The sequence below is a fragment of the Panthera pardus genome, unplaced genomic scaffold (genome assembly GCF_024362965.1).
Source record: "Panthera pardus isolate Hobbes unplaced genomic scaffold, ASM2436296v1 HiC_scaffold_24, whole genome shotgun sequence".
NCBI classification, from domain to species: domain Eukaryota; kingdom Metazoa; phylum Chordata; class Mammalia; order Carnivora; family Felidae; genus Panthera; species Panthera pardus.
In genome coordinates, this window is record NW_026526810.1 from 16,435,580 (window position 1) to 16,450,087 (window position 14,508).

The 14,508-nt window shown below is 38.9% G+C and overlaps 1 protein-coding gene across 1 annotated transcript; it reads left to right on the forward strand.

Annotated features, from left to right (window-relative positions):
* Positions 1 to 1,058: 1,058 nt before the first annotated feature.
* On the forward strand, positions 1,059 to 14,389 carry SNURF (SNRPN upstream open reading frame). The gene is made up of 3 exons (XM_053888805.1): positions 1,059 to 1,192; positions 7,958 to 8,053; positions 13,486 to 14,389. Exons 1-3 carry the CDS (start codon positions 1,179 to 1,181, stop codon positions 13,589 to 13,591), a joined length of 216 nt encoding a protein of 71 aa, XP_053744780.1. The 5' UTR covers positions 1,059 to 1,178; the 3' UTR covers positions 13,592 to 14,389.
* The last annotated feature ends 119 nt before the right edge of the window (positions 14,390 to 14,508 follow it).

Below are 14,508 nucleotides of genomic sequence, written 5' to 3' on the forward strand. Positions count from 1 at the left end.
AAGATTTTATTATGATAGATGTCTCCACTGAGATGTCTCTTCACACTTGTTTGTATAGTGTATGTATATGATTGGGAACAGAGCACTAGCTTAGGAGAATGGGGAGGGGATTTTAGCCATTTAGATGCCATTAGCCCACCTTCAGCCTCAGTTTTTTTGATGTGGAGAATTGAGAAAATGGAAAAGCTATGTAAAATACTATGCAAATACAGCTTCAGGATTCTTTCCTTTGCTTTCTCATCTTAGCATTGTCTTTTCCATGTTATACATACGTAGCAATTTTGGAGTTACCAATGAGTGCCTTAAATCTGTAGACAGAGTGTTACTAGGAAAAAAGAAAATCATTGTATGTACTTGTTCATTAGTGTTGTATGAGAGTGATATTTTCCCCACTCCAGTTATCACTGATTATTGGTAAAAATCTCAATGTATCCAAGTAAAGGCTTTGTTTTATTCAGGGATCCAAGCTCATTTTTTGTTTTATGAGAAATGAGTAGCCAACTTTATCAATTTAATTACCTATCCATTCTGTATTAGAGAGTTTACTTACATTATGATTGTTTTGGCATAATTTTCATAATTTGAAAAAATGTAGAAAGCAGAAAAAGGGGGGGGGGAACCCCACCAAATTTGAATAATGAATGTAATATCTTTTTCTTTTCTTTTAGACAGATTGAATTATCTAGCGTATTTGCATTGACTGTGGTTTTGCATTGATTTAACTTTTTCAAATTAGCATTTCTGACCTGTCCTATTGGAAGACTTGAAGGTGATTGTAAATCAGGATTGTTTGGCCCATGGTGCCTACAAAGATTTGTTGGGGAACCGAGAATTATTTCCTCAACATTTTACATGTTTTAAAAAAGAGAGACCTTGCCATTAAACTCAGAGTGGTGATGGTGTTCTCAAAAGGCGCTAGCGCCTTGGCTATTTGAAGTGCAGTAGAAATCAGGCCCCGACGATTCCGCTTGGCGGGGGCGCTGGCACCCCTGCACTGCGGCAGGACCTCAGCACTGCGGCAAACAGTTGCGGTTGCGCAGCCAAAGTCGGAGGGGTGGTTAGCTGCGCATGCGCAGGTGGAACTGGTGTGATTAGCCCTGCCGCAGTGACTGGAACACAGAGTGGAGTGGTCGCCGGAGATGCCTGAAGGTCTGTTCTGAGGAGCGGCTAGCAGCGCGATGGAGCGGGCCAGGTCAGCTGTGTGGATGTCTTCCCTTAGAGACAGCCTGGGAAATACTCATTTTGGTTTGTTCAATGTTCCAAGTTTGCCGAACTTGGGAGTATTGTTGTATATACTCGGAATCCGGGCCCTAAGGTTCTTTGTTCTGGGGAACTGAATGAGGGTTTGAGGCTTGGTTGTACCTCCTCGGAAAGTGTTCTGTCCATGTCGTGTTGTGTCTTGGCTGGTATATATCACTCTAGTGTGTCCCATCAGATCCTTTCTAGAGTGGCCTTTTGTCCTTGAGATCTGAGGCCATGACTGTGGTTTGGGAGGATACATTGTGATGGCCGTGGTGTGAAAGGCAGGGGAAGATATGATGGGATAGGATCAGTGGGGAGTCCACAGTACCAAGGAGGGGACGATAAGGTAGGACATACGGTAAAAGTGACAGTGGTATGGGGGGGGCGGGGTACCAGGGTAGCTACAATGGCGGTGGTAAGGAGGGGTATTTGGGGTGAGGTGTCCACAGTGGTGGTTTTAGTAATGGTGGCCGCCATGGTGGTAGTGGGAGGGAGCTTAAGGTGGGCTGTTCATGGTGTCAGTGGTAGCGAAGGGGTCGCCATGGTGGCCATGCTGTTGGTTTGGGGGTGAGCGAGGTGGCCACTGTTTTAGTGATAATGGAGGGGATGGCAGGGTGACGAGCAAGGTGATTTTGGTGGCCATGGTGGGCGGGGGCAGCAAGTGACCGTCATGGTGGTGGTAGGGAGGGACTGTGGTGGGAAGGGACGGCGGGGGTGGCTGCCATGAGGGTGATACAAAAAGGGTGGCACATTGAAAAGGGTGACCCACCTGGGTATATTATATGTGGGGGCGGCGGAGCAGCCATGCTATTGCTGATGGGAGGGGGGCGATTGGATGGTAGTGGGGGTGGTGATGGTGGTGTATGGGAGCTTTGGCCGAGTGGCCGCCGCGGTTGTGGGAGCTTTGGCCGAGTGGCCGCCGCGGTTGTGGTAGAGTGAGCGTGGTAAGAGGGGGCGTTGGGGTGGAGACAGTGGACAGGGAATTTGGTGAAGGCCTGATGCAGCCGTGAGTGGTCCACAGCCCTCAGTTTGAGGAAAAGGGAGAACATTCAGTTTTCTCTGACCTGAGGCAGTCTTAAGTGTTTGCTGCTGCCCACCGCTCACCTGAAGGGATGGCTGAAGAAATGTTTGTTATAGTCCCTCGTTTTTGTGGTTTTGGTGTAAGATTACGGATATGGTGTGCAGAGCTTGCTTTATGAATTTTGTGAGAGTCATGCAGGTTCTGGGCTGTAATACTGCAGAGGTGTCTCCTGTTTGCATTGATTTTCTGCATTCGGAGTAAGGTTTTCGAAAGTCGCTTGGGGGCTCTTAGGGGTCCAGTGCCGCGTCACAAGCATTGTGCGACTCGCCAAAGATGGCTGCCGCTGCAGATGTGCAAATCTGCGCAGGCGCGACAGGGTAGGGGGCAGCCACCCCCTCCCCAGTGCCGCAGTGGGGGGGAGGGGTAGTTTATGTAGCCTCTGCCGCGCGGCAATTTCAGCGGCATCCTCAAAGCGTGGTGCTAAGGGGAGGAGGCGGGCAAGAGTAGATAGCCACCCCCTCCGAAGTGCTGCAGTAGGGAAGGGTGCAGGATTTGGGATGCGCAGGCGCAACAGAAAACAGCGTCTCTGCCCTGCAGTGGGGCGGGCACCAGAGGAGGGGGTTTGCGCAGCCTCCGCCTGGTGGGGATGGCTACCACCTCCCTTCACCTGTCCGCTGTAATGGCTGCTCCTTCCCTGTTGTGCTGCAGTGGGTTGAGGGAAGGACACAGAATTGTTGAGCCTGTACCTTGAGCCCCCCCCCCCCCCCTTTTCCCCATAAGGTCACTTCCAACAGGAGAGGACAATGAGGCAAAGGATTTGTATATTCTATGCCTGCGTGGACTGGCAGCCAAGCTGTGCCCCTGCCTTTCTATGGTGCTGTAGAAAGGAGAGATGGGGGCCTGGAGGGCAAGAAAGGCAAAGCCATCCTATGATCCACAGTGCTACTGGTGCAGGAGATTTTTAAATCTGTTTTCTGACTTTTTAGAAAGGCCCAGCTTTTCATTTTCATAGATTCCCTAGGTTGTATTGTGAACAATCTAATTGTTGTTAATATTCAGAGGGGATTCAGTAACCCCTTAAACAACTCTCCTTCCTATAACATTTGATTTCCATTTTCCAGATTTGATCACTCTAAACCTGCATCACCTTTAAGAGTGTGTTTTATTTCTTAATCTTTGGATATTCCTTTCGTGATGTTGCTTGAATGGACAATTTCCTTAAACCGGGCATCAGGGCTTCTCCAGGGTTCTTAGGAGCTAAGAATTGTAAATTTCGTGTGCTCAAGAACAGAGGAGAGCATCAGAAGAGTAGAATGCTACGGGGGTATGAGTATTGAATTAGGGAATTGTTGCCCCCGTTTTATTTTTAAAGTGATACTTTTGATCGATCAGTTTTGAAGTTGGAGCTACTATGAAAACTTGGTGAGAAAGTACAATTAACAAAGTAACTATTCTAGTATTCTGTATTCCACCTTTTGTGGGAGGCATTTTCAAAGATACTGTTTTTCTTCGCAGGATTTTGATGGGCTTTCTTCTCTTTTCTTTTCTTTCGTTTTTTTCCCCTCATCTATCGCAAACAATATGTCTGGTTGTGCTGAGTTGGAATGTAATTAAGGAAAACGTAAATCCAGAAGCCTTGGAGAGCTTGTTGTGGAATCTTTTTGAGTAGTTTTAAAAATAGCAGAAGTCTGGAATTTTGTTGCTCATTTTTCCTACTTGTATATACATACAGCATCAAATAACTATATTTTGATTTAACTTCTGATCATTTTGGCTATTTGCAAAATGAGTGTGTATTACACCGGTCAGCCATTTTGTAGTTTTTCACTCAGGCTTAGGATCTCAATATGGCGGATCCCTTTGGAAAGACCTCTGAGGTTTCAAGGTCTCTGCTGAGCCTATTGAATATTTGGCTAAGTATGTGGGCTTTTTGAAAATCATTTTGAAAATGATCAGGCAGTGTGAACCCTTTCTGTGGTTTAAAGTGAGGAAACAGTCCAGGGATTGTTGTATTGCTATCTAGGGCAAAGTACTGTCTGGTTTGGGTTTATTTCGAGATTATTTTGTATTAACTTGGTTTGCCTAGTGCATCTGTACAGTGCTTCTTTGCTGAAATACTTTCTGTATATGTGGTGATGCTACATCTTAATTTCTCCCCTTTACTCTAAATGTGCTCAGATTTGTTTTTGAAAAATTCCACATGTAAGATGTCAAGGCCTCAAAATTAATCTCTTAATTTTTTTAATTGGAGTTTAGTTGACACAGAATGCTCTATTAGTTCCAGATGTACAACATAGTGATTCAACAACTCTATATGTTGTGCTGTGTTCACAAATGTAGTTATCATCTTTCACCATATAGTGCTGTTAATAATATGGTATTTGACTTCCTCTGACTTGTTTCACTTATCATTAACACCCTCTAGTTCCATTCATCTTGTCAAAAATGGAAAATTTTTACTTTTTATGGCTGAGTAATATTGTATGTGAATATATATGTTGCATCTTCTTTATGCATTCGTCTATGGGCAGATACTTATATGGTTGCTTTCATATCTTGGCTATTAAAAATAGTGCTGCAGTCAACGCAGGCGTACCTGTGTCTGTGTCTTTTTGAATTAGTGCTTTTGTTTTCTTTGGGTAAATACTCAGAAGTGGAACTACTGAATCATAAGCTATTTCTATTTTTATTTTATGGTGAACTTATATACTGTTTCCCACCGTGATTGCACCAGTTTACATTCTCCCCAAGAATGCAATCAGTAGATTGTCTGTTTGTTTTGTTGATGTTGTCCTTTGCTGTGAAAAATCTGTTTATTTGGGTGCAAGCCCTATAGTTTAATCTTGGTTTTGTTTCCCTTGCCAGAGGAGACCCATGTAGAAAAATGTTGCTGAAGCCAGTGTCCAAGAAATTACTGCTTATGTTTTCTCTAAGGAATTTTATGGTTTCAGGTCTGACATTTAGATCTTCAATCTGTTTTGAGTTTCTTTTTGACACTGCACTCTTGTGCTCAGATATATTTAGGAAGAATCCTTGAAGTAATCAGGGGATGAGTATTGTCTCAACCTGACAGGGACAATGAAGTTTTTGATCTTCAGTTTCCATTTGGATTTTATTGCGGGTCCCCTTTATCCCCGCCTCTTTTGTGGCCCAGAGCCAGGAAGCTTGAGTAAGAGTTGTTGATGGTTAAGGTTGTCTCCTTCACTAACAAATGTTGGGTAAGGAAGTGATTTCTTTTGCCTCCTAGTTCCTGAATGCTGATGGCTTAGAATTTACTTTTTAATGATACCATGGGTTTTGTTTGAGAGGAACTGACTTTCTTTATGAGATCTGTAGACTGAGATGACCTCACATTTTCTTTTATTTTTCATTCTTGAGATCTTAGTAGTTGAATTTCTATTAAGTTTTTTTTCTTTTTTTTTGGTAGGATTTAAGGCATATTAAATATTTGACAGTGTTTAGGCTACTGGGAAAAACATTGTGTGATCTGATCACTTGTAAGTAAGTTGTATGCCTAACGTGGGACTTGAACTCACAACCCCAAAATCAAGAGTCCCATACCTGCATGCTCAACCAACTGAGCCAACTAAGCACCCCATCTTTTTTCCTTTAAATGCTTATTTTCTGAAAGCTGGTTTCTATGTTGGAAATGGAGTAGGAAGATTATAAATGCAAACACATGTATGCATATTTAGAACAAACTTCTAATGTTATCAAAACACATCTGCTTATAGATGATTTTACATGTATCTTTACAAATGGGTTCAAAAAATTGAATAATTCGTATGCTGTTTCTTAAATGAACTCAGATCCTTTCATGCTGAGCAACTGGTATGAAGGGGTAAAGGAGCTGAACATTTTCATTTAAAAAATTTTTTGGTAATGATGTATTCTTAATTATACTATTAGGTTAATCATAATTGTCCATGAACATAGACCTTTTTATTATATAATTTTAATATAATATTGTATTAAGTATATTTGTGAAGCCATGTTTCATCAGTAAATACTTAATTCCTTTTTGGGACTGAATGACATTCCATTGTATTGAATATACCATACCACACCATATTTTGTTTATCCATTTTTTGGTGGTTGTGCTTTGGGTTGTTTCCACTTTTTGGCTCTTATGATTAATGCTGCTAAGAACAATCACACTCAAGTTAATGTTTTCTTATTTCATTCCCTCTAGGAGTGGAGTTACTGTGTCAAATGTTAACTATATTGTTCACAATTTTAGGAAGTGCCAGAGGCTGCACAATTTCATGGTCTGACTAGCAATTTCTCCACCTCCTCCTTCACTCCTGAGGTGTGAAGTGCTGTGTTTATAGTTTGATTTGCATTTCCCTAATGACTATAGTGATACTAAGTATATTTTCTCATGCTAATGTAAATTTGTATGTTTTTGGAAAGCCGTCTGTTCTAATCTTTCACCCATTTTGAAGTGGAGTTTTGTTATTATCAAATTATATACTCTTATCATTTAAAAATCTGATGTACAGATGTGATGTTTAAATGATTTCTCTTGCTTGGTTAGAACATTAAAGTTTTTGAAGCAATAAAACACCTTGGGCTTACTAGAAAGCTATTTGATTGTATTACTTTGGTTCTAACATGAATTTTAAAATAGCAAGAGTACAGAGAATTAGCTTTGGGGCTATTTCCTTTGAATTCTGGCTTTCAAATAATTATGTTGCGTAACTTTTATAAAATGTTTTTCCTTCTATCATTTCTGATTTAACATTTTTAAATTGCAATTTTAGGAGTGGTTCCTGTAGTTTCTAACATGGAATACCAAGTGCAAGATTTCATGCTTAGATCCATTGAGCAGCCATTTTGTGAGCTGTTCTGCAAATCATAAGATGGTGGTAGCTCTACTGGTTTTACGTATTTTTTGCTTAAGCATCCCTTTTATCTCTTATTGTGCAAATCCTAGGAAAACAGCATTTGCATAGGAAGTTGCTTAAGTAGAAATTCTATATTTTCAGCTTTATGCTTTATTCTATTCTACAGGATCTATCCTAAAAAGATATTTTCAGACTAGTTTTGAAATCAACATTGCTGTTTTCTCAGGGTTATGCAGGTATGGGTAGTGAGTAGGTCAGTGTATATAAATGTATTTCAGTGAATGTAAAGTTTTAATCTGTACATGTAAAAATAAGTGGAAATACTTTATTTTTGCTTAACTGATATCATCTTCACCCCACCACACTGTGCTGTTTTCTGACATTAAAGGGCTTCTAAAGGGGAAAGTGGCTTTAGGATAGATCCTGACTGTTGGAAGGTATTCTAATATTTAAATTTTGTCTTGTTTATTTTCCCCCATTTTTATTGAGACACAATTGATGTATGTTACTACTGTACTTTTTTTTTTTTTTTTTTGAGAGACAGAGAGAATGGCGGAAGGGCTGGCAGAAAGAGGGGCAGATGTGATCCCAAGTGCTTGGGACTCTACTCTGACAGCAGAGAGCTTGATGTAGGACTCAAACTCGGGAACCATGAGATCATGACATGGGAGGAAGTCAGATGGTTAACCAACTGAGACACCCAAGCACACCACTACTGTACCTTGTTTTAATTAGATTATAAGCACTTTAAAATCGCCATCATATTAAATACAGCTCTAAATAAGCCTTTAAGTGGTTATTTTAAAGTTATTGAAGTCTATCAAATAAATTCCGCTTTCTGTTTCAGGGACCGCTTACACCTGAGACGGACCACGGAGCAGCACGTACCAGAGGTGGAAGTACAAGTCAAACGTAGAAGGACAGCCTCACTGAGCAACCAAGAGTGAGTACATTCTGGGTTGAGAACCAGTTTAGGTCATAATTATTTTTCAAATTGGAACAAAGTATAATGCAATGAGGGTGTATTGAAATGAATTTATTAATGAAAGAACCATAGGACTGTAATATAGAAAATATAGCAAAATGGTTAAATTATTCTTAAAACATGTGGTACTAATTTCTGTTCAAAAATTTAGTCAAGTGCATTTTTTATCCCATATGTGTATGTGGATTATATCTTCATTAAGTTCTACATCTTTCAACTTTGATATTTAAATCATGCCTGTTTTATTTATGTTGTTACTAAACTACTTTTTCTATGTTTGCAAAATGTTCTATGCATTTGATGGAATGCTAATTTATATTTATACTTGGCAATATTCAGATTTTTATTTTTGCTTAGTGCATTTATCCAATTAAAATTTTGAAATGCATGGGGCACCTGGGTGGCTGAGTTGGTTAAGTGTCTGACTTCCATGGTTTGTGAGTTTGAGCCTCACATCGGGCTCTGCGCTGACAGTTCAGAGCCTGGAATCTGCTCCAGATTGTCTCCCTCTCTTTCTGCCTTTTCACCACTCACACTCTGTCTCTCTCTCAAAAGTAAATAAACAATTAAAAAAAATTAAAATTTTTTGAAATGTACACATTTTTTCCTTCTCCTTAGTTAGGATATCTACATGTAGATACACTTTTAAATTTAGATTTCCAGAAGGGGGATTTTAATATAAGATATATCAACATTTTTAATGACCTGATACATACTGAGTATTTATTGGAACTTGTATTTTGTTTCTAATCTTGACAGTATCAGTGGGTGGCATTTTTGGCCCTTTCCCAAAGCTGTTTAATTTCGTTATTTTCCACAATTACAAGTAATAAAAATACATGAGTATAGTCTCTTTAAAACACATAACATTCAGGTAAAAAGTATTCACTTCAACTTACCATCAGTTGTTTCCCATTCCCTCCCTGGAGATAACCCACAGGTATGTAGATGTCTATACTTTCAGATCTTTTTCTGTTTGTTCATGTGTATGCACACATGGTAGGGAGAGGAGGAAGGCATACTTGTGATTTGTTTGCCTACATATGTAAGATTTATTGTTCTGCAATCATATATCTGGGGGGGGGGTCTTTGTATGTCACTGCATATAAATCAACCTTATTGTACAAATTTTAGAGGAGGGGTGGTATGATAACATAATTACATTCATAATTAGCTTACTGATATTTAGGCTGTTTGCATTTCTTTTAAAAAAATTTTAATGTTTGTATATTTTTGAGAGAGAGAGAGAGAGAGACATAGCACATGTGGGGGAGGGGCAGAGAGAGAGGGAGACAGAATCCAAAGCAGGCTACAGGCTCTGAGCTGTCAACACAGAGCTTGAAGTGGGGCTCGAACCCATGGACTTTGAGATCATGACCTGGGCACTCAAGGACTGAACCACCCAGGTGCCCCTAGGCTGTTTTGCATTTCTTAGCTATTATAAACAAAGATAAGGACAGTCAATTTGAAAGTTAATATTCATTATTATTTACATTTATTTCTCCCTCAAATGTAAGGCTTTTTTTTTTTTAAAAGCTGTTATAAAATGGCAGTAGCATTTTGTCTCCTATTTTTGTTATTTGCACATTTTACTTGTAGGAATATTGCAATATATTTTCACTTGTACATTTTAAATTATTGGTGAGGCTAATGATTTCCTCATTTTCCCTATTTTATTTATTCTACCTGACCTCATTCTTTTATTACATTTTTATTTGGGGAGTTACTTTGAAAAGAAGTATTTTATGAATGAATATTTTATATAACTTTTCCTTTATAATAGACTTTTTGCCATGTTAATTTTCTCTTATAAAGTAATGTGTTTTGTAATCGCAAAACTCTTAAAAGTGACATTTTCTTTTTTTTAACTTTTAAAAGTTTATTTGAGAGAGATTGAGATAGTGCAAGTGGGGGAGGGGCAGAGAGAAAGAGAATCCCAAGCAGGTTCCATGCTGCCTGTTCAGAGCCCGTTGAGGGGCTCAAACTCCCGAAACCATGACATCATGACCTGAGCTGAAACCAAAAGTTGGACGCTTAACCAATTTAGCCACCCAGACACCCCAAAAAGTGACATTTTCCCCAGAGTCTCTAGAAGTATTTGAGGTTGTTTAGAGATTGTGGTGGAGGTATTGGGGGGGGTTTATTGAGGGAGATCTTTTGTTAGTGGTTAATGGTTCTATCATATTTGTTATATTTTGTTAGAGCCCTTATCTTATACAGGATCAGTGTGCACCAGCATAACAGGTAATCTCTTCCTCATCTTCTGTAAGCATTCCTTAGGTGTCATTTTCTTGTCTGCATCTTTGGAAACATGTTACTTTCAAAGAAGAAGTAACTTCATTTCCTGACTTCTTCTGTATATATTATATGTAAATACTAGAGAGTGCTAAAATGAAGGAGGGGAATTTTGAGTTAGGGAAAATAGTGTAATTTCCCCAGTAACCTCTCTCTGTTTTGAGAGTGTGTGATTATGGGGATGGGTAAGCAGTATGGATATTCTTTAAGCCCTGGTACATATGCTCAGGATTCTCTCAGGATTGGGATATTTGATAGTTATAGTCTGTTTATTTTAATCATAATCCATAAATATCCCACCTTTTGCCAAACTAAAAGACAGTATTCCTGAGAAATTGTGTGTACACCAGTTCTAATGGCTAATGAAGGATTGCTATTCATGTTGCATCCAAGATACAAAATGAAATTGAATAAAAACTAAAACTTTGCAGACAGAACATCCCACAGACCAACCATAACTATTAATAGAAGCTAAGTGATTTGTACTCCTGAAATTGATGGTTAGTCTTTCTTCTAATAGATCTATCAAGTAATCAGTTTTGGATTTGGGGGCTGGTGAATGTCTTTCCTGTTTATTGATGTACTGTAAATTTGAGAGAATTTGGAGATTGGGGCCGGAGAGTCTTCTGGAGAGACCATTTTCTGTACCCTTTCAGATGTTTTTCTAATTTTTTTAAATGTTTTATTTATTCTTGAGAGAAAGAGCATGAATGAGGGAGGGGCACAGCAAGAGAAGGAGACACAGAATCCGAAGCAGACTCCAGGCTCTGAGCTGTCAGCACAGAGCCTGACATGGGGCTTGAACTCATGAACCATGAGATCATGACCTGAGCCGAAGTTGGACGCTCAACTGACTGAGCCACCCAGGCGCCCTTCAGATGTTTTTCTAAATTTACATTCTGCATTTCACAAAGTAAATGTTATGTGTACTGCATCTTATTTTCTCAGTTTTACCTTAATCTTCAGTTGGGTTTCAGGTTAAACCCAAAAGAGACACTCCAATAGGAGTTGAAAGAATCAAAAAAAATTTTTTTTGGTTGAAACATGTTTTAAAACCTTATTAGGTCAGGGGCTTAGTTGCCATTTGGTAATGAAAGGATTGGAAATGAGAACACCCAAATAAAGATTTAATTATTCATTGATTAGAATGGGACAATTTAAAAGCATGGGCAATGTAATTCAGATTCTCTGGAGTTAATGTAGACTTGACAAATTAAGGGTACAGTTCTCCATAAGATGACCCTCAATTGAGATACCAGCTGCAAGTCCCAAAGTTTCTAGGCCACCTGAACTTTTCAACAGCTAGATATAATTCAAGGTTTCCATTATTTTCTCAGGTTCTGTAATTTGTTAGAATGATTCACAGAACTCAAGAAAGCACTATACTTACTATTAAGTTTACAATATGGGATACAAATCAGGATAAGCCAACTGAAGAGACTTCTAGGGCAAGATCTGTAATGTCCATGTCCTTAGGATGTAATAGACTCTCAGCACATCAGTGTATAGGTCACCAACCAGGAAGCTCACCAGAACTTTGTGTGCCTTCTATAGTTTTTATTAGAGTTCTAGTATTTGAAATGATTGAATAATTGGCCATTATGATTGAAGTCCATCTCACTCTATGCCATCCCTTCCCAGGAGATCAAGCTCAAAGGCCCCACACTCTAATCACATGGTTGGTCTTTGTGCCTTGGCCAGCCCTTATCCTGAATCATCTTGTTAACATTAATTCAGGTGTGATCCAAGGGGCCCACCACGAATAATGAAGGCACACTCCTATCACTTGGTAAACTCAAGGATTTAGAGGTTACTTCTCAGAAACCATGGACAAAGGTTAACACAATTCTTTATTATACAACAGAATGTTTAAACTGTTATTTAAAAACTGGGGCACCTGGGTGGTCCAGTCAGTTGAAGCGTCCGACGTTGGCTTAGGTCATGATCTTGTGGTTCAGGAGTTCCAGCACTGCATCAGGCTCTCTGCTGACAGCTCAGAGCCTGGAGCCTGCTTCAGATTCTGTGTCTCCCTCTGTCTCTGCCCCTTTCCCACACACTCTCTATCTCAAAAATAGAAAACATTAAATTTTTTTTAAATGTTATTTAAAAACTATGGAAAATAGTGAAATACCTTTTGTGAAACCCGTTTCCAAATCTAACTGCTATGGAATAGTTATGTATATACATACGTACATATACACACACATATATATATACATACACACACATCACACACACATACTTAACAAGGGAAGACTTGCTGGTGATTACTTTTTATGCTTGTTTTGTTAGCCAGTAACACTTTGTACATTTCTTCATCATTCTTAGAATCAGATTCACAGCCTGATTACTGATCCATAGGGATAAGTTAAGGGCTTTTCTGTGGAATTCCCTTCTGACTAATAGGTAGTCAGTTTACAGTTTGAGACTCTAAAAAGCCTGGGCCCTGGTAGTTCCTTGTTTCAGGTGGTTACTCAGGAGTAAGAGAATGGATGACAGTCTTAACATCTCCTGAAAATGGCTTAGCAAATGCCTCACTCCTCTTACTGGGGGTTAAAGGATTGTTTCCAGATAGGATTGGGAAGTGAGTAATGGATATGGTACTGATGGTGTCTCCACCTTTTTAAAAAAATGTTTGTTTATTTAATTTTGAGAGACAGAGTGAGTGGGGAAGGAGCAGAGAGAAAGGGAGACAAAGAATCCCAAGTAGGTTCTATGCTGTCAGCACAGAGCCTGATGCAAGGCTCAAACTCCTGAAAAAGGCGATCATTCATTACCTGAGCCAAGGGTATAACGGTCAACTGACTAAGCTACTCAGGCACTCAAATACAGGGCTTTTTAAACCAAAAGAACTTTTTTTTTAAAATTCCTTCAATAGTATCCTACTTATCCAAAGTGGTAAGTATCCTGTTCCTTGCACATTCCTGTGTACACAGAGACTCCTGTTTCTTCTTAATAGTCTCTTCATAAGGTAATGCAATGCTCTGACCCTAATTGAGGATCTTTTTAAATGTAAGGGTCTCCACATTTTCTTTGGTATTATCCATATAAGGCAAATCTCTTTTATATTTATGTGTATTGTGCTCTTGTCGTAGGTGTCAGCTCTACCCAAGGCGATCTCAGCAGCAGCAAGTACCTGTGTTGGATTTCCAGGCGGAATTGAGACAGGCATTCTTAGCAGAGACACCAAGAGGTGGTTAAAGCAGTATTGGAACATCCAGGTTAGCTGATTTCAAGTGAAAAACCAGGTTAGAGCTGATACAGTCATGGTCACTAATAAATAATGTGCTTCGAGGTCACTTTAGTTATTTGGGATATATTAAAATTTTTTCCTTAAAAATTTCATATTACAAGCAGAAAGTTAAAAAATGTAAAAGCAATAGGATCTTGACATTCTTACCTTGATATTTTACTTTCCCAGTTATATATGCTTGTTAAGTAGTTTTACTCATATCTAAATTCTATTGATTTTTCAAATTAATCTTATATGAACATACTTCATTATAAATGGCTGCTAAATATCTTGTGAATCAATGTTTTGTAATTACCTTTTGTGAGAAACTTCATCTTTTTTCCTGGTAGTTTCAATAAAGCTTCAGTGGACTGCTGAGCATAACCTATCAGATGGAATTATTTCCTCAGATATGCAGATGTGAAAATAAATTGAATCAGGACTATAACCTTAGGGTACATTTTTCTAAACTGTATTACAAAGTATTAGTCTCTTTTGCCCTGAAAATAATAGAGTGCCTGATGACGCTACACTTTTACCTGCATTGGTTGTTTTAACTACATATCATTTGTGCCTACTGAATTATAAATATACATCACATTCTTAAATAAGCTAAATAATTTCCCATGCATATTTGCTAACTATTCCTTTTTTTGTTTTCTCTTTTTTCATTTTTGTTTTCAACAGTGTAGTTGAATCAGCTGATAATGTATCAGTGTATTTGATTCAACTGACAATGTAATAAAATATTATCCATGATTTTTTCACTGTGATGTAGATTTATTTACAGTCTGTCTTTCTATGTTTTATGTGACCTTAAAATTTTAAGATTTGAATGACCCCAAGGGTTTAATACACTTTTTAGAAACTAGAGGAGAGAAAGGGA